The following is a 24,030-nucleotide window of genomic DNA, read 5'->3' on the forward strand; positions in this document are numbered from 1 at the left end:
TTGGTCTGGAGCCTTTTGAGTGCCTGGATTTGCCTTGAGTGGCTCTGTTGGACACAGGAAAGCACCAATTTTTAGTAGGCCAGTGCCTACTGAACCTGGGTGGCTGCACTTGCAAAAAATCTTTTACAGTTTGCATAGATTTAGCTTTGTCTTCCATTTTCTTTAAAAACCTCTTCTGCCTTATTACCAAGCAGAGTGTCATGCTGCAAGGGGGCATCCAACAATTTAGCTTTAACATGATCAGGCAGATTTTGCTCCTTGAGCCAGCCATGCCCTCCAAATCAGATACAGTAACTGCGGCCCTGCAAGAGGCCTCCAAGGAATCAAAACCACATTGCAAAGTATGCTTTCCAACCTGTTCTGCTGAATGCAATAATTCCTGTAACTCTATTTTCCACACAATCAGAAATCAACATAATTTTCTGTTTCAGTAGGCCCATAACATGCTGTTGATATTTAAGCATATGAAACTGGCAGTTTAAGGCTCCGATTGCCAAGGTAGCAGACGTATAAACCTTCTTTCCCTATCTATCCAGTGCCCTGGAATCTCTATCAGAGGGCGTAGGATTTTTGGCTGTAGAGGCCTTAACACCCTGGGGACCCTGTGAAATAGTCTCAGGGTCCGCAGCAGGATTTTTGAAAAGAAATTTGTGGGAATCAGGAACCCTGTAATATCTGTCTGGCTTACTAGGAGCCAGAGGAAGGGAATCAGGAGCCATGGTTGATTCCAAAAACACATCAACAATGTCTAATACAGGAGAGGTACAGCCACAGGCTATGCTGAGGAAGAAGGAAATCCCTAAGCCTCTTTTTTGATTCAGAGAAGTCCTGACTCTCCCAGTGAAAATGTTCCCTTAAAGAATGCAAAACGATTCTCCAAAAGAGTAATCCTCAGGATGAGAAGCAGATGGGATGGATTCCAATGCATCAGAATCCTCATAGGGTGGAAAGGAAAATTCCTGATCAGAAGAAATGGTAACCTGATCTGAAGATTCATAATCAGTGTCTTACCTAGGCCTCTTAGCGGGGGGGGGTTTGGTAACCCCTGATCAAGGTAATTAAGTTCTCAGCCATTTTGATCATCTGTTTTTTAGGCATAGAGGCCTGAGCACGCGACTCATGCGTCGGTTTTTTAGACATAGAAGATGCTTTTGACCTTGTTTTTCAGGTTGACGTCGGTTTTATATAAAAATGTTGAGGCCTGAAAACATCCTCAGAAGCCGGTGCCTGCTCAGCGGCTCTGGACCCATCCATGGGAGAGACAACCGTGGGTTCAATACTCTGAGAATCTCACGGCATACCGGACTCCGAATGGGTCTCGGTAGAGGCCTGCGACTCAAAAGTAAGCTTGTATCAGGGGCTGCGAAAGCGCTTGAGTACCGGCGAATGGCTTAAGAGAAGCTGCGTCATCGGTTTTGGACCTCACCGGTCTGTCTCTGTTTTTTTTTCTTTGCGTTTTTTGTGAACTCCAGTAGTCGGATTACTAACCGACGACATTTCAGGATAATTAAATCTTGATCCAAAATATTTAGAAGCAAAACTATACAGACGCTTAATAGTGCCTTGGTTAAATCTAGCACAAAACCGACAGCAAGACACATTATGATCTGGGCCTAGGCAAGGAATACAGTATAAATGAAAATCCTTATGAGGTATTTGCTTCCTACAAGTAATGCAATTATTAACTTTTACAGACATCGGTAAGGAGCAAGAAAAAGTTTCCCCAACGGGGTACTTAGCTTTAGTTTGAAGACTTCGGTTCTGAAACTCGAATGCGAAAATTTCAGGAGTCATCCGACCGGCACTTGTGAACTGCTTCTGCTTCGGGCACCGCACGGCAAGAAAGACTGAATAAAATGGCATCGGCTGTATAACATACCCCTGACGACCTGACGTTATGGAAGAGGAGACAGCAACCGACGCAGGACCCAAGACTGTTATTCACGCCGACTGAGGGCAACCTGCCAGCAGATTACCCAAATCTAACGACTGCAACAGTGAAACACGAAGAACATCTTCATGATACCCATGCAGACCGACAATAGAGGTACGACTGCTGAATCCAACACAAATGCACTTTATAAGCACTTAGACAAGTGCATGGATCATGCTATCCCTAATAGAACCAAGATGCTAGCCTCCAAAAACAGGAAGCCAATCTGGTGGTCCTCTGCCATAAACAAACTCGACAACAGAAGAAAGAAACTGATTCAAAAGAGTAAAATCCCATGACTGGGGGAACTCCCTGGTCAACCTCAGTAAGAAGCTGAGATTACTCAAAATCCTCCAAAGCTAGTTACGAAAACAAAATTGTCACTGACTCTAAAGACAACCACAAAGCATAGCTATGTCAAGAATCTCAATGGCAACACTCAGATCTGCTCTGAGTTACAGCACAATGGCACTAAATATACAGAACCAACTGATATTTCCAACATACTGGCAGATAGGTTCAGTGCTATCTTTACCCCCCTCTCGCCCCCTAGAGGGCCCCATCTCTATACCGGAAGAATGCAAAGTTCCTGTAATCATGGCTGCACAGGTAAAAAAAAAACTCTCCAAAGCAAAGAACACAGCATCCATTGGACCTGACAATATCCCAGGCTGCGTTCTACATGAACTACAGAATTAACTGGCACCCTACCTAAGTACCATGTTCAATCATAGCCTCACCTCAAGCTTTGTGCCCACTGAAATGCACTTTTTGGCACTGAGCTTGAGGCCATGGCTTTGACACCAGGCATCTGTCTCATCGAGGCCCTTTTGTAGGATGTCCACATCTTTTGGAGTTTTGATTATGGCTCCTAGTTTGCAGTCATCTGTGAACTTCGTTAGCCAAAGACCTTCTGTGTTACCCTGTACTTCAGAGAACTAGATACCAAACAGGAGAGGACCCATGACTGAACCCTGTGGTACTCCACCTGTCACTGGTCTGAAGTTGGATTTGGAATCTACTACTTTCACAGTGTGGGTTCTAACAGTGAGCCAGTTGGCAACCCATCTTGTGACACAGGGATTTATACCTAGTTTAGTGAGTTTATCTACAATTCCAGAGTGGGGGATGGTGTCGAAAGCCTTGGCGAGATCTAGACAGGCTGTGTGAACCACCTTAACCTCATCTACGGCTTTGGTGACCGCTTCAAAGAAGTCTATCAGGTTTAGGAGACATGATCTGCCTTTTACAAACCCGAACTGGGTGCGGTCCAGAGTTTGGAGATTACCAATGTCATTGTTTATAAGTTCCATGATGATACGTTCCATAGCCTTGCAGACCAGGAATATGCTGTAATCACAGGTTGCTGGCACTAGGTAGGTGTGCAAGTGCAGTGACTATATTATATGTAAAATTAAGCTATTTCATTTTCACTAGGGTGACTGTCCAGATTAATGTCCATGGTTTACATTATAAACAAAATGCTGTTTGTAGGCAATTAGGCTTTAAAAACCAAGACAAACTGAAGTAGTGAAAAATGTCAAGTTTCTAAAATTTGAAGAGACATCGGCTTGCTTTTTTTTTTTTTCTAATAGCAAAAGTTCAATGGAAGTCAAGAAGTCTGCAGCTGAAGGCAGTTGTAAATTCTGTTCTGACTGGAATTGCCATCGCTGACCACTTTTACATGGAGAAAAACTGTCTGCAGGTGCAAGCAGTTAATTTTGAGAGTTCTGATGATTCTTTGGTGAGGGAAATGCACTACTTAAAAGTATAATGGTAAGTAGTTCAATGGAAAATTAAGTTTGAAATGATGAGAGGCGAGTAAAAGATAGACTCCCTAGCAGCCTAGGGTTGGGGATTTGCATAAGTGTTAAGGTGGTTTACTTTACAGACAGAAGATGCAGGGGATTTATTCTCAAATGGGATAATTGGATAAGCTTAAAATGGTCCACAAGGGTAGCTAGCCTAGTACTAACCTATGAACCTAAATACAAGTTTAAAAGCTGTAAAAGGAAGGGTTTGGCATAATGGTTAAGGTCTTCACCTCACAGACACTTAAGTACAGCATTTGATTCTGATCACTGGCTAGACTTAAAGTGTCTCTTCAGGGCTGCTGGCTTAACATTCACCTATGAACTTAATGCTATACATTTAATAGGAGTCCACAATTTAGTTTTACTTAAAGATGGTCTTTGCTGATTTTCTTACGGCTAAACTTTGATGGTTTTTTAAAGCACATCTGGGGAATACAGATAAATGAACAGACAGCAATCAGTGTAAGTGGTGCACAGGCTGTAGAATGTGCTTTAGCATGTATAACCTTAACTTCAGGTTAAGTAACACCTGCTGTCCATTTGGGCAATCCTTCTTATCTAGAAGGTTAAACTTCATTTCTTAAGATTCTAAGTTAATACAGGATGTGTGCGTCCAGAAAATGTTTTGTTTGAGGGCTGTCACTAAAACAAAAAGTCTTGAAAAATGTGACAGATGTTCAAATAGAGACGAGCAAAAACAATTGTAGATCAGCTTGCCAAACAGTGTGTACATGTACCACAAAAAGTAGGAAATACACATTCAAAAAGTGTCATACATAACATAAGTGGGAACAGCAGCTTTTTATCATAATGGCTAAGCTATTCATATTATTCTGGAACATAAAATGGACTTAGGTATACACAAAAAGGAATGAGTACTGAATTACGTTAAGAAATGCACAATGCAAATTGCAACACTGCAGGAGATATAGTTGGAAGTGAATTGGACAAAAAAGAATTCAGAATGGACATTCAGCAGAATATCAGGATAAAGAAAAAGGAGAGTAATTATACTAACTGCTAAAGGACTCCAATTGTAATAAACAAGGAAAAGGCAATAATGGATTATTTGTGGTAGTAAGGGAGAAAAATTTTGCTGGCATGGGTTTTTATACTACCAAAAACTATTAGGTAGCTTAAGAAAATTTTGGGAGAAATAATCAACTTTCAGCAGGGAATATTACTTATAGGTGGGACTGAAATTTCATTTGTGATAGTGAGGCTGTATCAGGGGACTTAGAAGGTAAAATACAGCAAAATAGGGTAGACTATTTAATCGAAAGCTTCAACACATATCCAATAACTATTTCTGATCATGCGATAATAAAAACTAAGACAAAAATTCAGGCTAATGAAGTACAAATGAGACATTGGCGCTTTCCCACCTACCAGTTAAAAAGACAGGAATTTAAGGAAAGGGCAATGGAAATTATATGCGAATTACTAGGGAATTTAGACATATTCAGAAGTTGGAGCTAGTGAGCGAGACAAAATGAAAATGGAGTTTAAAAATAGTGTACAAGTAAGAGAGAAATATGGTTAAGCAGCAGTAGTAATTACTTAGAGGGGCTAGCAAAGGTTAAAGTATTGCAGAATAAGGGGAATCTCACAGAAGAAGAGGCACAAATACTCAGTGCTAAAGAGAAAATAAGGAAGTATCTGGATAATATACATAGGTTTAGAAAAATTGCTGTTAAGCAAGTATTTCTGACAATACCTCCACAGCAGAAAAACCTTTAGCACAGTGACTTAGGCAAAACAAAGTAGAAAGGGTTGTCGCCAAACTTAGGGAGCCTACAACATGAAAAATAACCAGAGATCCTGTAGAGGTAATTACAGATATTCAGGAAATTTTATGAAAATTTTATAAAGCAGAGAACTGTGGACATCAAGAAAGTGCACAAATGAAAACATTTATGGAAGACAATTTTGCCAAGGTTAGAGAAAGAGGAAGCTCAACAGTTAAGACAGTAAGAGATGAGATAAAAATGGTGATGATGTAAAATCAATCTTCAGAAAAGTCTCCAGGAACAGACAGTACTCCTGTGGAAGTTAGGGAAGAAAGTGATAAAGACATGGAAGATTTTGTTTAACAGTATCTTGGAAGAAAGCTGTGGTGACCGTACTACCTAAAGATGGTAAAGAACCATTTCAATTTTAAACCATGATTAAAGTGTTTATGTCTATAGTAGCTAAAAGAATGGCAAAGGTGTTGCCAAAATTGAAAGATGTGGATCAATGTGGTTCTGTGGAAGGGAGGTGAACATTTGACAGTGATACAGAGGGAAGCTGAATGTAAGAAACCACCACAGTTGTTGGTGGGTCTTGGTGCTGGAAAAGCATTTGACACAGTAAGCTAGGATTTTATGAGTAAGGTAATGGAAGCACTTGCATTCCCTGATACAATAGTAAGGTTAATTAGGAAGATATGTGAAGGACTGGAGGCAGCAAATAAAGTAGGAGGGTTCCTCTCTGATAAGTTGCATTTGAACAGAGGAACCAGGCAGCCACATTCCCCTTTGTTATCTGCTTTATATTTAGACTCACTAACAAAGAAAATAAGGGATACAACTGGTAAGGCAATCAAGAAAAGTTGGCATTATTTGCATATATTATTTTGTACGTGATAAATCCAGAAAAGGACATATCAGTATAGTGGAACATTTTGAGATAGTTTCAAGTCTTTCTGTGATATAAAATTAATGCAGACAAAACAGATTAATACCATAAATATGTACCCATACAAACTGATTCAGCAATACCCATATTTACAGGGACATAAGATGATGTTTTGAGGAGTATGGATTAAGAAGACATGTTATGGCAGCTAAGAATACGTGGGAAAAGACTAAACAAAAGAGAATACAAAAACTCAGAGCTTTTATTTATGGATAGTAAGTTACAAGCTGTGAAAATGTTTTTAGTCACTTTACTTTTCTATATGGGCCAGGCATATTTTTATCAACCAGAGAAGTTGTGGACAATAATTAATAAAGATTTGGAGAAATCTGGGAGGGGGACGGGACAAGAGTTAAGTAAGATGAATTGATCCTTCCAACAGAACAATGTGGTTTAGGACTGCCCGATTTAAAAAGATATTTTAGTGCTACACAGTTAATATTCATGTACATAACACAAGCAGCAGGAGGTTATAATTCAAAATGGAAAAGGATGATGATGAAGCAAGGGAGTTGTTCAAGAAAGAGTGGGATTTTGGATGCAGTTCCTTAAGGAGAACCACCATCACCATAGAGATTATAATATTCATAATGTAGCAGAAAAGTCTGGGGTAGTAGAACAGTACAGAGGATAGCATTGTCTGGTTCAGTTCTCAGCTAGTATGCCTTCTAAGGAGAGTCCGAATGTCTTCCCTGTGCTTACATGCGTTTTCTCCAGGTGCTTCAGTTTCACCCCACATTCCAAAAACATGGAGTAGGTGGACTGGATACTCTAAATTGGCCACAGATGTGTGCGTGTGAGCAAGTCATTGCTATGAAAGAATAACCATGGCACGGCTAGCCATCTAGTGGTGTGAACCTTGGCCCTAAATGATTGTCACTATTCAAGTTACATGCAGCCACCATGTGCAAAATGGGAAAAAGGGGTTATGGAGATAGAAAGTGGCAGAAGTTAGTCAAAAAAAAACTAAAGCAACTTAAGAATGGAGAAAGAAGATTTTGCCAATAGGGATGACAGCAAGCAGGGGTATATAAAACAAGCAAGAGGGGGCTGGAATTTACTGGAGAAAATTGGCAAAGTATCGAGGTATTGGGAGCAATTAACTAGAGAGGGAAAGGTAATAGAGTGATGAGGCCAAGAAGACATTTGGATTGCAGGCTAGAGACTGCCTTTCCTAGCAGGGATTGATATCACAGAATAGGCAAAGAGAAAGAGCTAGGGGAATCTTAAGTGAAAGACCTACTCTGGTAGAGTTTTGGTTGAATCCAGAACAGAAGCTGCTGCTAAAAAAGGGGTAATTTGTATGGCATCTAAAATACTGCTTGATAACCATAAGAATCAATCTGAGGAGATTAGAAAAGACTGGGAAGAGAGACTAGAAAAGCAATTTACAAAGGAACAATGGAAGGACATATGTATGGCTCCAAAGTATGCAACAAAGTAGGGAAGGTTTAGGATCTTAGCTTGCAAGTGTATGCATAGGTATTTTATCCCCCTAAGCAGGCTTCAAAGAATTTTTCCTCCAGTAGACAGCAAATGGTGGAGTTTTGATGGACAACAAAGATGAAACTGGGAAAGTACAGTTTTGTACCTACCATAAATGTAGATGCCCGATAGATATGCAACTGCAGTCATAACATATGGGTTGTCCTGCCTCAGGCAGCCCTCGGTCGGCCGAATTCCAAAGTCTGGGTCCGGCGTCAGCTGGTGTCGCCTCCTCTCCGACGTCACAATGGCTGGAGTATAAAGGCATCGGCCGACGCCATCTTCTTCAGTGTTTCTTGCCCCAGGTGCCCTCTTAGGAAGGCTAAATTTGGTAAATGGATAAAAATAATCCCAAACATGCACAACAGTAATAAACAGATACACCATAGGAGTTACCCCCAGCTGAAGGGAAAAGGGGTAGGGACCCAAAAAGCAGGATACAGAGGGGTAGGAGGGTGGGAAAATCAGACTGCAGTTGCATATCTATCGGACATCTACATTTATGGTAGGTACAAAACTGTACTATGTCCTTCAAGAATGCAACTGCTGTCATAACATATGGGTTGAATACCATAGCCAAGCTGGGGGTGGAAGGAACTATGATAAGGATGGTGTAGCTAAAATCCCCTGCAGGACTGCCGAAGCAAAGCCTGCTCGGGATCTGGAGTAAAAGGGCAGGTTGTAGTGCTTGGTAAATGTATGCACGGAGCTCCATGTAGCAGCCTCTAAAATGTCCTTTGTTGCCACTCCTCTTAGGAAAGCTGTGGAAGTGACTATAGCTCTGGTGGAATGTGGCCTAATATTGGCTGGCACACCTTTTCCATGAAAAGAATAGCAAAATCTGATGCAATGTCCAATCCATTTTGAAATTGTTTGCTTGGAGATTGCTTTTCCTTGTACTCCAGCAGCATAGGCTACAAACAGCTGGTCAGACTTTCTGGTGGCCTTAGTTCTGTCCAAGTAGTAGCGTAGTTGTCTGTGTATGTCCAAAGTATGCAGTAGTTTTTCCCCCTTATTTTGAGTATTGGGGAAGAATGTAGGTAGATGAATAGCTTGATTTAGAGACACCCTGGAAATTACTTTTGGCATGAATGTAGGATTGGTTCTTAGAGAGAGACTGTCTTGATGAAAAATGAGGAAGGGGGGCACTGCCACGAGTGCCTGTATCTCCGAAACTCTTCTTGCAGAGGTGACTGCCAATAAGAAGGCCGTCTTCCATGACAGAAATTGCATTTCTGAGGTTGCTGCTGGCTCAAATGGAGGAAGAGTTAGTTTTTCCAACACGTAGTTGAAGTCCCATGCAGGTACTGGCTGTTTTCTGGGAGGTTTGATATTCTTTATCCCTCTTAGAAACTGTCTTAGCAGAGGATGCGAAAACACTGGAGGGTCACAGTTGTATTTTGCTGAGATTGCTGAGGCATGAATCTTTATTGAGGAGTATGAGAGTCCAGTATGAAATAGTTCTGCCAAGTATTCTAATATCTGAGGTATACTCAGTAATGCTGTGTCCTGACCCCTGTTGGCATTCCAGATACTGAATCTCTTCCACTTGTCTGAATAGGTTTTTCTCTTGGAAGGTCTGCGTGCTTCCAGCAAGATCTCTTGAACAGATTTGGAAAGAGAGTTAGGTGTTGAAGTCATGGTAGCCTCCAGGCTGTCAGATGCAATGTTTTCAGGTCTTGATGTACAGTCCTGTAATTGTGTTGAGTTAAGAGCAGGGGCCATAGGGTCAGAGGTCATGGTTTGGTCCGAGTTATGGTCAATAGCAATGGGTACCAGTGTTGCCTTGGCCAGTCTGGAGCTATCAAGATGCCTGTTGGTTGTTCTGCTTTGATCTTCAGTATCACCTTGGTCAGCAGAGGCAGGGGAGGGAATGCATACATTTTTAGAGAATTCCAGCTGAAGGAGAGAGCATCCGTTTTCCAAGCTAGAGGGTGGTGAGTCCTTGTGCAGAACTTTTCTAGGTGATGATTTAAGTTGGAAGCAAAAAGATCTACGTCCGGTCTTCCCCACGTCCTTGCCAGTTGAGAGAAAATGTGAGGGTGCAGCATCCATTCGTGTGGATCCATGAAATTTCTGCTCAGATTGTCCGCCAGTACATTGTCCTAGCCAAGATTCTCACTACACCTTTCTAAACATACTGGAAAATATTAAGATAGAACCAAACACCCTAATACTGGGTGATTTTAACTACCCTGCCATTAACTGGGAAAACTACTCATGTCCCAACACCTTTGCGCAACGGTTCTTGGAATTCATAAATTCCAATGCCCTGGATCAACTAATCCATAGTCCCACCAGGGGCTCCAATATCCTAGACCTGGTCATTACCAACATGGGAAATCAATGCTCCATACCTATGGTCACCCCCTCGTTAGTCAGGTCTGACCATAAGCTAATCACCCTCAACATCCACATCCCACCCCCCCCCCCCAGTAAAGAAACCACCATAAAAACTTCTCCAAAGCCAACTTCATGCTACTCAAGTCAGAAGTGACAAACTTCATGACACCCATGCAGACGGGAACTGAAAGTTCAACTGCTGAATCCTACACTATTGCACTGTACGAGCACATCCACTCATGCATGAATCGTGCCATCCCAAATAGAACCAAAATGCTCTCTTCCAAAAAAGGAAGCCAATCTGGTGGTCCCCTGCCATAAACAAACTTTACAACAAAAGGAAGAAACTTTTTGCAGAAAAGAGGAAAAATCCCAGGATGCAAAAACTCCCTTACTAGCCTCAGTAAGAAACTGAGATGCCTCATAAAATCCTCCAAAGCTAGTTCTGAAAATAAAATTGCCAAAGATTCCAAAGACAACCACAAAGCATTCTATAATTATGTCAAGAATCTAAATGGCAATGCTCAGATCTGCTCTGAGCTAAAACAGAATGGCATTAAATATACTGATCCGAAGGATATTGCCAATATCCTGGCAGATCGATTCAGTGCCAACTTCACCCCACTCTCACCCCCTAAATGGCCCATCTCAATACCGGAAGATTGCCAAATTCCAGTAATAACGGCCACACAGGTACAAAACGCACTCTCTAAAGCCAAGATTACAGCATCCATGGGACCAGATGACATCCCGGGCTGTGTACTACATGAACTACAATATGAACTGGCACCTCACCTAAGTGTCATGTTTAATCATAGCCTCACCTCAGGTTTCGTGCTCACTGAGTGGCGCAGAGCTACAGTTATCCCAATCCACAAGGGGGGATCCACCTTGGATCCCGTAAACTACCGTCCCATCAGTCTGACAAGCCTTATCTGCAAGGCCATGGAGCGTATTATCATGGAACTTCTAAACAAAGACATTGGCAACCTTCAAACACTGGACCCCACCCAGTTTGGGTTTGTGAAGGGCCGATCTTGTCTCCTGAACCTGATTGACTTCTTTGAATCAGTCTCCAGAGCAATGGACAAGGGTAAGGTGGTCCACACAGCCTATCTAGACCTTGCCAAGGCCTTTGACACCATCCCCCACTCTGGAATCATAGATAAACTTACTAAGTTGGGCATTAATCTCTATGTCACCCAATGGGTTGCTAAATGGCTTACTGATAGAAACCACACTGTAAAAGTAGCCAACTCCAAATCCAGCTCCAGACAAGTGGAGTACCTTAGGGTTCAGTCCTGGGGCCGCTCTTGTTTGGCATCTACTTCTCTGAAGTACAGGTCAACACTAAGGGACTCTGGCTAACAAAGTTTGCAGATGACTGCAAACTGGGAGCCATTATTGAATCCCCAAATTATGTGGATACTCTACAAAAGGGCCTTACAGAAACAGATGCTTGGTGCCAGAGCCATGGGCTCAAGCTCAATGGCAAGAAATGTATTGTTATCCCCTTTGGGAAAAAACATGTATCCATGAATTACCATATAGGTGGCAGTACACTAAACACAGAAAGTGTGATAAGAGACTTAGGGACACAGGTGGACAGTGGTCTCACCTTCGATAACCACATCGCCACAACAGTCAGGAAATCCTTCTATGTGGCACACCTCATCACGAAGGGCTTTACATCCAGAAAAAAGGAGGTCATTGTCCCACTGTACTCATCCCTCATTAGACCCATTATAGAATACAACGCCCCATTTGGTATGTACCTCTCAAGACATCTGCAACAACTGGAAAGGCCTCAGAAATACCTCACTAAAAGAATCACAGGCCTAAAGCAGATGCCCTACGCTGACCGTCTTAAAAAACTCCAGCTATACTCTGTCACATATCGTCTACTCAGAGGCGATCTCTGCTTAACATACAAGGCCATGTCAAACGCATAGCTGTTGGACATGCTACACTTAAAGAAATCCCAATCCCTCAGAGCTACACGCTCCAGGGATCTAAACCTTGTCATCACAATAAACAAAACATGTTGGAGGGATAGGTTCCTGACCCAGAGACTCCCCAGACTCTGGAATAGATTGCCCATACATGTCAAGCAGAGTACCTCTTTGGACCTCTTCAAGAGGAACCTTGACGATTGGATGGGAGAAAGGAAATTCACCCCAGGGATCACGTCAGTCGCCCTGCTAGACAGGGGTCCAGGAAAGTAAATAATGTGGGAAGAAATAGCCAGGGAATTGTTATGGCTAGGCTTGTATAGGCCCTAGGGCTGATAGCCTAGTACCAACCTATGAACAAATTGGGATTGTAAATGCATCTTCAGGCTCAGGGATTTTTCCCAGAGAAGCATTGTTAGTCTGCAGAGGGGATAAGAATGAGTGCCTCCCTGCTTGTTTATGTACCACATGACAGTGGTGTTGTCTGTCCTTATTAGCAAATGTCCCTGTTTTAGTGATTTTTCGAAAGTCTCGATGGCATGCATCACTGCCAACATCTCCTTTTGGTTTATGTGCAGATGTCTTTCCTTTGGCGTCCAAAGACCTTGAATGCATCTGCCCTCCATGTGCGCCCCCCCCCCATCCATGGTCTGAGGCGTCTGTTATTATCATTTGGTCTGCTTGAGGTCTGTTGAAAGACATGCCTTCGTTTAGTTGACTGGCTTGAGCCCACCATAGAAATTCCTTCTGCAGACATGGAATAAGTGGGATTATGTCCTCTAGGCTGTTGTTGTGTTGAGACCACAAGTTTTTTAAATACCACTGCAGCTTTCTCATATGAAGTCTTGCCAAAGGTATCAGAAGGATGCAAGATGCCATGAAACCCAGGGCCTGCAGGATTATTGCAGTCAGCTGGGAAAGCTTTGCTAGGCCTTTGAAGTACTCTGGTAAATGCTGCTGTTTTTCCTCTGTGAGGTAGGCCATTTGGTTTTCCGTGTCCAGTTTGGCTCCTAGGAATATAATTTGTTGGGATGGTAGTAAGTTTGACTTCTGAATGTTGACTGTGTATCCCAAGGCCTGCAGTAGATGCATGACATAGTCCAAATTCCCTTTTAAGGTTTGTTGTCTGCTTGTATGAGGCAGTCGTCCAAGTAGGGGTATATTTGAATCCCCTTCAGTCTGCAGTGTGCCACTACTGATGCCAGGCATTTCGTGAACACTCTGGGCGCAGTAGATAAGCCAAATGGCAATGCTAAGAATTGATAATGCTCTGTTCCTGCAAGAAATCTGAGGTATCTTCTGCAGCTTTGTCTGATTGGGACATGCAGGTATGCCTCCTTGAGGTCCAGAGTGACCAGCCAAGAACCCTTGCCCAACATGGGAAGAAGTTGCTGCAACGTCAGCATTTTGAACTTTGGCACAATGAGGAAAGTGTTTAGAGTTGACAAGTCCAGTATGGGTCTCCATTTGTTTTCTTTTCTTGGAACAAGGAACAGTCTTGAATAAAATCCCTGGCCTTGCTCCTGAGGAGGAACCCTTTCTATTGCTTTTATACTTAATAGCTTGGAAACTTGAGTGAGTGCCTCTGCCCTTTGATGATGTGGCAGGTTTGGCATGCCTTGTTTTATTGGTAATGTGTGGAAGTGGAATCTGTAACCTTTGTCTATCAAATCCAGAATCCAATTGTCCTTGGTTAAGATATGCCAGTTTTGTGAGAATAAGGCTAATTTTCCGCCCAAAGGTGCTTCTCTTTGAACCTTTGTAGGCGGTACGAAAGTCAAGTAATTGTGATTGTCCTTGTGGTGCAGCTGAACTGTCTGCGCCACTTCTTTGATTTGGAGGTTGCCATTGACGGCCCCTGTAAGATCCTCGGTATTGCCCTCTACCTCAGGCACGTCTGCTTTTTCCCCTTTGAAACTTGTCAGAGCCGGGGAAGGACCAATTCTTGGAGGGCCAGTTTCTGCTGAATCTGGGTGGCTGAACCTGAAGGAAATCCTTGACTGTCTGTACTGACTTTGCTTTTTCCTCTATGGATTTCAATACATCTTGTGCAGTAGCACCAAAAAGCTTTCGTTTTTCCAAAGGTGCATCCAGTAACTTTACTTTAACATGGTCAGGCAAAGACTGATCCTTCAACCAAGCATGTCTACGTATCACAGCCCCAGTCATAGCTGCCCTACATGAAGCTTCCAGTGCATCATAACCACACTGCAGAAAATGGTTATTAACCTGCTGAGTGTTATGAATATGATCCTGCAGTGCCTTTTTATCAATAGGCTCAGGAGAGGCCAACTTTTTCTGTAAATCATCCAGGAGAAAATCTTGGTACTGAAACATGTGAAAAAGGCAGTTAAGAGACCTCATGGCTAGGGTAGTAGGGGTATATACTTTTTTACCCCATCTCTCCAGGGACCTTGCTTCTCTGTCAGCTGGCAGTGGGTTTTTGGCAGAGGAGGAAGCCACTCCCTTGGGGCCCTGTGAAATAGTTTCTAGATCCACAGAGTGAGCCTTAAAAAGGTGCTTGTGAGTGTCAGGGACCCTATAATATCTGTCCGGCTTGACAGGAGCAGGAGGAAGAGAATCAGGGTTGGCACTGGAGTCAGAGAAAACATCATCCAAAACATCCATAACTGGAGGGATAGCCAAAGGTCTGTGCTGGGGAAGCTTGAGGAAAGTACAAAGCCTTTTCCTGGAGTCAGAGAATTCCTGACCTTGCCATTGAAAATGTTCCCTCATGGAATGCAGGACTTCACCAAATGAGAAATCCTCTGGAGGGGAGACAGAGGGAATTGATTCCTCAGCATCAGAGTCCTTGTAGGCCTGGAAGGGTTCTTCTTGGGTATCAGAATGCTCAGAATCCCCAGAGGCTTCATCCAAGGAGAGGTCGTCCGCCTGCTCAGTTCTAGGCCTTTTTTCTGCAGGTGGCTGAGAACCCCTGTCCGGATGAGGCTGAGACCCCCTGATAAGGGAAATAAGATCTGCAGCCACAGACATGATCTGCTTATCAGATGAAGGGGCCTGGGCAGGTTTAGGATGGGCCTTGGCCTGACTGGCGGCCTTAGCACGTGCAAAGGCCTTGATGGACATGGAGACAGGAGGCCTAGCAGCCCCACGTGCAGGCGTTACCTTGTCCACAGGAATGGTGTCGGGTAGATCCAGAACTTCGGTTTCTGGAGGAAAATCAACAACCGGCACCGGAGAGATCTCCGAGACCGAAGGTCGTGTTAACGCTGTGTCGTCGGCCTGAAGCGGTTGATTTACCACTTCCGAGGGGACCGGAGCGCTAGCAGAGGATTTAGGAGTAGCATCGGTAGAGGACGCGGGCCGAGGATGTCGGTCCCGGTCCTTGCGTTTTTTAGCAGATTGGGTTGTCGGTTGATCCGACGGCATGATATACGCAAAAGATTCACCGAAAAAGTCCTCGGCGAATTCTGCCTGGCGCCTGAGAGTGTGCTTATTAAAGCAAGCACAGGCAGCACAGGCCGAGACGTCGTGGTCTGGGCCCAGGCAAGGAAGGCAGAGAGAATGGAAGTCCTTATGAGGTATTTGTTTACCACAAGACAATTATTAACTTTCTCAATTTGTTCTGACATCGGCTGATGCAAGAATAAATGTTCCCCAACGGGGTACTTAGCTTTTAGATGACTTCGGAACTGAAAACACAGGAGCTGACCGACCGGCACTTGCGAACTGCTTCTGCTTCGGGCACCGCGCGGCAAGAAAGACCGAAGAAGATGGCGTCGGCCGATGCCTTTATACTCCAGCCGTTGTGACGTCGGAGAGGAGGCGACACCAGCCGTCGCCGGACCCAGACTTTGGAATTCGGCCGACCGAGGGCTGCCTGAGGCAGGACAACCCATATGTTATGACTGCAGTTGCATTCTTGAAGGACATCATACGTTTGCATTCCAAGTAAGACAGATTAAAGAACTGAAGAATGAACTTCAGAAAAAGGGAAGGAGCAAATTACACAAAAAAACAAAAAAAAAAAAAAACAGAAATCGTGGGAGCAATACAAGCAGAATAATGTTCAGCAGGAGGAGTGAGGTTTAACGGAAGGCAGGAATTCACATATGGAAATAGAAAAAATATTAATATGGATTATTTTTTTCTTCTGTTAATGTACACTTGCCTATAACTAAAGTGATAATTTAATAAAGGTGTTAAAGTTATTGTCCCATGAAGAGGAGCTGGTCTCACTAGGAGCCTGATGATAAAAGGTTCTACTTTAAAATGCTTAACTGTGGGGCAGAGATGCCATTTTGTGCTCCTGAGGCAGAAAACCAGAAACAGCAGCAAATTCATTATCAACAGAACACTTAAAAACTACCATTTTACATCATCTGGCTAAGGATGAATTACTCTTAACTGTGCCAGAGGCAGCTACCCTGTTAACAGAAGTCACTGCTGCATTGTACTCATTTTTACTGCAGCTTGACAGTCTACAAATCCTTAGTTTCAAAGTAGTATCAGGTATTTCTTAAAGCACATCTTCCATTTGTCTTAGAATGTTGCCTTGATATTAAATCATATGGGTTTGGCAATCTACATGCCATATACTTAAAATGGTACAGGGCTTTTGTTCTAGTCCTGTAAAGGATATCAGTTTGTCACTGGAATGTGCAGTGTCTGAAGGCCACTCTGGATCCTCCGACAGTGTCTAACACTAACACAGAGGGCAGGAGGAATGCCTAAAACAGAAAGTTGGACTGGCTTGATATTAGCCTTTTACTAGTCTTCATAATTTTATACAAATTTTCTGTAATCAAACTGCAAAATTGGGAGGGACACCCGAGTGTCTGGCACGGGCCAACCTGCAGAAGAGGCTCAATATCAGAAACTTCAGCTCTGGTGAACTTGTTTAAAAGATGTAATGTACTACAGCCAGTCAAAACTGTAGGGACATCTCATTGTCTTGATTCTGGGAAAATCCATAGCACCTTAGATGTAAGGTTGTCTTTTATGGGTTTAAGGCAATGGGCATTCAGCACAGAGAACCTTGGTTGTCTGTGAAGCAGAAGTGACAGCAATCAAGGAAAGAATCACGAAAGGTCACATCATTAGCTGATTAAACACTAGTATGTCAGCAGGCTGGGACCCAAAGCTAATCCTCACCAGACAGGAAACAAACCTGCTACAGCCTCACACTTTCTTATCCATAATTTCTTTAACAGTCAGTTTTTGGGCCTGTGATAGGTTCCTCATTTTATTCTATTGGAATGACTAAAGTGGAAAGTTCACAGATGAATGATAATGTACTAATGCTTCTAGGCAGGTAGATCTCCAAGTTACAGGCTGAACTGGACAGAGTAGTCTAACTAAATGTTCAGCAGTGCTCTTAAGAAGTTATAGGTTTTCTACTAAACAAAAAGGCACTGCTAGTGAAAGTCTTCAGGCGGAATTTATACTTTGCAGTCACACTTATTTACGCATTTTTCTGAGGATATCATGACCTTTAGAAAGGTCTGTTTTAAATCAAACAGTGGGGTATGTAAGTATAGTACAAGTTCATAGGCTTACAGTATGCTAACCACCACCAGGGGCTTTACAAGCCTAGCCATACAATCCAACCCAGTTTTGTCCCAGAGTCTACTGGACACCTAGATGGTCAGTTATGTTAGCTTCGCTTCATATGTTTATACTAGGCCTAGAGCAGACAAATCATAACACACAGGAAGTCAAAAACAAGTAAAGAAATCCCCTCTGAGAGACCCCTAATGAAGAGTGGATTGAAATGATCACTTCTTGTGGCAAAATGGACTAAAAGCATGATATCAGAATCTTCTCCTCCATAACAACCATAGGTCTGATGTCAACCAGGGTGGAACTACACTCGCATGATGTCCAAAATAATGTTCTGAAGACTGATCCAGAATTTGGATGGCCTACTTGTGACAAGATCACATAGTAAGGAGCATCACTGCAGTGGTGACCATCTTTACTATTAAAAAGCAAAACTAATTTGTCAGTCAGATTTCAGGTGAGAGGTCTACAAACTGCTGATTAAACTCTTCAATAGGGAAAGGACCTAATCAGCGAACTCTTTTTAAAATGATGCTCATGCATCAGCCACAAAGTGGACTCTCTATAACATTCATTTAACAAGACAGTGCAGTCTCCACACCAACAAATCACACAAATGTTTTAAGAGTTAAAGGGTACAGCAGCTGCACTGTGTCACTAAATAAGCTGCAAAGCATCCAACATGATATAATTTAATGAGGGTTACTTTTTAAAACAAACTAGACTACACGAGTAACTTGCAAGCTTTTCTTTGGTTGGACAGAGTTGAAAGACCAGTACACAGACAACTGATAATCTACTCCAGTACACTGTTATAACAAGTGTTACTTGTATACTTTGACATGGCTGACCTGTATATTTAGAATTAAAAAGAAAATGGAGAAAAGAGACAGCATTACTTACTATCATTAGCACTGAGGTATTCTGGGTTAGAGGAAGCATACAGTGGCCCAGTTGGTCCTTCTGTCTGCCTATAGAATCACAAAGAAAAAACATATTATTTATTCACTTACTTAAAGTATGCTAACTAAGAAATGCCCAAAAAAAGGTGCATGTCCAAGTGCAACTCCAAAGGGAACAAAAACATTTCTAGGTATGACCCTACTGTGTGTGTATATATACAAATACATACCTATATCAGCTAACAGCTGTGAGGCCTGTTCAATACAACAGTTTCATTTGCATGTTTTTAATGTTGCCACTTTGCTTTCTATTAATACTGACATGTTTAATGTTTGAATAATCCATATAGAAAAGGCATGCAAAAGGTCAAGGGTCCCAAAAAAGTACAGTTGTGTACACTTACCATAAATGTAGATGTTCGAGTGTATTCACTGTTGCAGTCATTACATTTGGGTAATCTGCTGGCAGGTTGCCCTCAGTCGGCCAGAATAACAAAGTCTTGGGTCCTGCGTTGGTTGCTGTCTCCTTTTCCATGACGTCAGGTTGTCAGGGGTATAAAACACGCAGCCGACACCATTTTATTCAGTTTTTCTTGCCCCCGATGTCAGGTGCCCCCCAAATGGGGAGCAAAAATATAACTATATAAACAGTAAAGATAAATAAATATATATATATATATATATATATATATATATATATATATATATATATATATATATATAGATGCACTTTTAGAAACAAACTTTACCTTCAACTAAAAGCAAATACACCACAAACGCTTTTGAGAACAGTGAAGGAAAGATATAGAAAGGGAGATGGCGGGTGGGTAACCCGGACTGCAACAGTGAATACACTCGAACATCTACATTTATGGTAAGTGTACACAACTGTACTATGTTCTTAGTGTTTCACTGTTGCAGTCATTACATTTGGGTAGAATCCCAAAGCTATGGATGGGAGGATGGAACTAAACAGCATTAGGAGTGGCTATAAGGCCCTGCAGGACTGCAGTGGCAAAGCCTGCCCTGGATTTGGAAAAGCGAGGTAAATGATAATGCTTTGTGAAGGTATGAACAGAGCTCCAAGTAGCAGCTTCTAGAATGTCTTTTGTTGGAACTCCTCTGAGAAAAGCTGCTGATGTAGAGGCAGCCCTGGTGAAATGTGATCTGATCCCCTTGGACACAGGTCTACCATGGTGCAAATAGCAGAAACGAATGCAGTGGCTTATCCACTTAGAAATAGTCTGCTTTGATATAGCTTTCCCCTCTGATGCTGCAGCAAATGCTACCAGAAGTTGCTCAGATTTTCCTAAAGGTTTAGTCCTGTTTAAGTAGAATCTTAGTTGTCTGTGTACATCCAAGGAATGCAAAATCCACTCCCCCTTGTTCTGCGGATTTGGGTAAAATGTTGGCAGATGAATGGTCTGGTTAAGAGCCACACTGGATACCACCTTAGGCATAAAAGATGGATTGGTCCTGAGGGACACCCTGTCTGGGTAAAATATAATAAGAGGCTCCACTGCCATGAGGGCCTGTAGTTCTGAAACCCTTTTTGCTGAAGTGACTGCCAAGAGAAAAGCTGTTTTTCAAGATAGAAAGTTTATATCCGCAGTAGCTGCTGGTTCAAAAGGAGGCAGGGTGAGTTTTTCCACTACGAAATTGAGGTCCCATGCAGGAGTTGGAGATATTCTGGGAGGCCTTAAATTTTTGGCCCCTCTAAGATACTGTTTAAGCAGAGGATGAGAAAAGAGGGGTGGCTCTGTGTTGTAATGAGCCAAGATGGCAGAGGCATGGATTTTTATTGAAGAAAAAGACAGGCCCTTGTCAAGCATTTCAGTCAAATATTGTAAAATCTGAAGAATATTGGGCTTTGCTGTGTCTGTTCCTTGTGCTTGGTTCCAAGCACAGAATCTCTTCCATTTATCAGCATAAGATTTTCTAGTACTAGGCCTTCTGGCTTCCAAAATGACATCCATCACAGATTTACTGAGAGGTGTTGTTTGAATAATTAAATGATCAGCCATGCTGCAAGGTTCAGAGTTTGGAGCTGAGTGTGCAGAATTTGATTGTTTGCTGAGACAGATGATGAGGTATTTGAGGCAAGTACCAAGGGGGAAATTGAGACATATTCCTTAGAAGTGGGTACCAGTGTTGCAGAAGCCAGTCCGGAGCAACTAGGATAATTTTTGTTTTTTCCTGTCTGACTTTTAGTAAGACTTTGGAGAGAAGAGGCAGAGGGGGAAAGGCATAGACTGATAGGTTTTTCCAACAGAAGGATAGGGCGCCCACTTTCCAAGCTTTTTTGTGATGAATTCTTGTGCAGAATTTGTCCAGCTGATAATTTTGGGGAGAGGCAAATAGATCTATGTCTGGGCTCCCCCATTTCTGTGCTAACATGGTGAAGATTTGTGGATCCAGTTTCCATTTGTGTGGGTCCATAAGAATTCTGTTTAGGTCGTCTGCCAGAGTATTTTGTTTTCCTGGCAGGAACTGAGCTTGAAGATGTATTTGGTAAGTCAAAGCCATGTTCCACAATGCCATGGCTAGTCTGCAAAGGGGGTAGGAATGTGTACCCCCCTGCTTGTTTATTTACCACATAACCGTGGAGTTGTCCGTCTTTATCAGTAGTTGTCCTGGATGAAGTAAGTCCTTGAAGGCTGTCAGAGCATTCTGAACAGCTAGCATCTCTTTCTGGTTGATATGCAGATGCATTTGTTGTGGGCTCTATTTGCCCTGAATGCATCTCCCCACCAGGTGGGCCCCCAAGCATAGTCTGACTCGTCTGTAGTTAGGGATTGGGTGGCAGGGGGGTAGAGTGAAAGACAGTCCCTTGTTTTGGTGACATGTCTCTGCCCACCTAAGAAACTCCTGTTGTAGGTAGGGAATGAGAGGAATCATTGTTTCCAGACTGTGACAATGTTGGATCCATAAACTTTTTTAGGTACCATTGAAGTTTCCTCATATGCAGTCTTGCATATGGAATTAGTAGAGTGCAGGATGCCATAAACCCCAAAGCCTGCAGAATGTGTCTTGCAGATAAGTGGGTTTTTGTTGCTATTTGTTTGAAATATATTGTCAGTTGCCTTTGTTTGTCTGGCATAAGGTAAGCCATCTGGGCAGTTGTATTCAAGCTTGCACCCAGGAATGTAATTATTTGAGAGGGTACCAGTTGGGATTTCTTTTCCTTTATTGTGTACACTAGGCATGTTAGAAGCATTTTTACAAATGCCAGATGTTGAAGAAGAGTGTTCTTGTCCTCTCTGCTTGAATGAGACAGTCGTCCAGATAAGGATAAATTTGTATGCAGAATGCAATTACTGGTGCCAGGCACTTTGAAAAGACCTTGGGCGCAGTAGATAAGCCAAAGGGCAGGGCAGAGAATTGGTAATGCAAAAAAACCTGCCTTGAAGCGGAGGTATCTTCTGCATGATTCCCTTATTGGAATATGCAGGTATGCCTCTTTTAAATCTAGAGTCACTAACCAAGCGTTCCTGCCCAGCATAGGCAGCAGCTGTTGTAAAGTCAGCATTTTGAATTTTGGAATGTCCAGGTACGTGTTCAAAATCGATAGGTCCAGTATTAGACATCAAGAATTGTCTTTTCTGGGTACCAGGAAAAGTCTTGAATAAAAACCTTGTCCTTTTTTCTTCTCTGGTACTGGTTGAAAAGCCCGCATATCCATGAGGGACATAACTTGTTTCTGAGCCTCTGCCCACTGATTTTGTGGCAGATCTGGCCATCCGTTTGGAATTGGCAAAGTATGGAAATGAAATCTGTACCCCTGGGATACTATGTTCAATACCCACTTGTCCTGGGTAATTAACTGCCAATTTTGAGCATGAAGTGCTAGTTTCCCCCCCAAGGGGGATGCTAAAAGGTAAGTGCTTGGTGATGGTGGAGGAAAGTCATTGAGACTGCTTTCTATAGGGTTGTACTTTGTTTCCTCCAGATTTAGAGGTGGAGGCACCCCATTGCTTTGACCTATAAGAACCCTGTGACTGGTATCTGGAGCCTTTTGAGCACCTGGATTTGCCTTGAGTGGTTCTGTTGGACACAGGAAAGGACCAATTTTTGGTAGGCAAGTGCCTACTAAACCTGGGTGGCTGAACTTGCAAGAAATCTTTTACAGTTTACATAGATTTTGCTTTATCTTCCATTTTCTTTAAAACCTCTTCTGCCTTATTACCAAACAGAGTATCATGCTGCAAGGGAGCATCCAACAATTTAACTTTAACATGATCAGGCAGATTTTGCTCCTTGAGCCAGGCATGCCTTCTAATCACAGATCCAGTAACTGCGGCCCTGCAAGAGGCCTCCAAGGAATCAAAACCACATTGCAAAGTATGCTTTCCAACTTGTTCTGCTGAATGCAATAATTCATGTAACTCTATTTTCCACACAATCAGAAATCAACATAATTTTCTGTTTCAGTAAGCCCATAACATGCTGTTGATATTTAAGCATATGAAACTGGCAGTTTAAGGCTCTGATTGCCAAGGTAGCAGACATATAAACCTTCTTTCCCCATCTATCCAGCGCCCTGGAATCTCTATCAGAGGGGGTAGGATTCTTGGCTGTAGAGGCCTTTACACCCTTGGGACCCTGAGAAATAGTCTCTGGATCAGCAGCAGGATTTCTGAATAGAAATTTGTGGGAGTCAGGAACCCTATAATATCTGTCTGGCTTACTAGGAGCCGGAGGTAGGGAATCAGGAGCCATGCTTGATTCCGAAAACACATCATCCACAATATCTAGTACAGGGGGTATAGCCAAAGGCCTATGCAGAGGAAGAAGGAAATCCCTAAGCCTCTTTTTTGATTCAGAAAAGTCCTGACTCTCCCAGTGAAAATGTTCCCTTAAAGTATGCAAAGTTTCTCCAAAACAGTAATCCTCAGGAGGAGATGCAGATGGGATGGATTCCTCTGCATCAGAATCCTCATAGGGTGGAATAGAAAATTCCTGATCAGAAGAGGAATCAGACAAAATGGAAACCTGATCTGAAGATTCATTATCAGTGCCTTGCCTAGGCCTCTTAGCAGGGGGGGGGGGGGGGTTAAGTCTTCAGCCATTTTGATAATCTGTTTTTTAGGCATAGGGGCCTGAGCACGTGGCTCATGCATCGGTTTTTAGACATAGATGATGTTTTTGACCTTGTTTTTGCTGCTGAAAATACCCTCAGAAGCCAGTGCCTGCTCAGCGGCTCCGGACCCATCCAAGGAAGAGACATCTGCGGGTTCAATACTCTGAGCATCTCACGGCATACCGGACTCCGAATGGGTATCGGTAGAGGCCTGTGACTCAAAGGTATCAGGTATCAGGGGCTGTGAAAGCGCCTTACTGAGTACCGGCGAACTGGTGACTGGCTTAGGAGAAGCTTCGTCGTACGTTTTTGGACCTCA

General features: G+C 42.8%; 1 protein-coding gene across 1 annotated transcript in view; it reads right to left on the reverse strand.

The window, feature by feature from the left end:
• Positions 1-24,030, reverse strand: part of INSR (insulin receptor) — a 1,335,646-nt gene that overhangs the window by 158,198 nt on the left and 1,153,418 nt on the right. Inside the window, exon 15 of the mRNA XM_044090750.1 lies at positions 18,633-18,700. Coding sequence (XP_043946685.1) covers positions 18,633-18,700 — 68 coding nt within the window. The remainder of the gene's footprint in view (positions 1-18,632; positions 18,701-24,030) is intronic.

Source organism: Protopterus annectens, chromosome 13.part0, assembly GCF_019279795.1.
Source record: "Protopterus annectens isolate FY-2018-M chromosome 13.part0, PAN1.0, whole genome shotgun sequence".
NCBI lineage: Eukaryota > Metazoa > Chordata > Ceratodontiformes > Protopteridae > Protopterus > Protopterus annectens.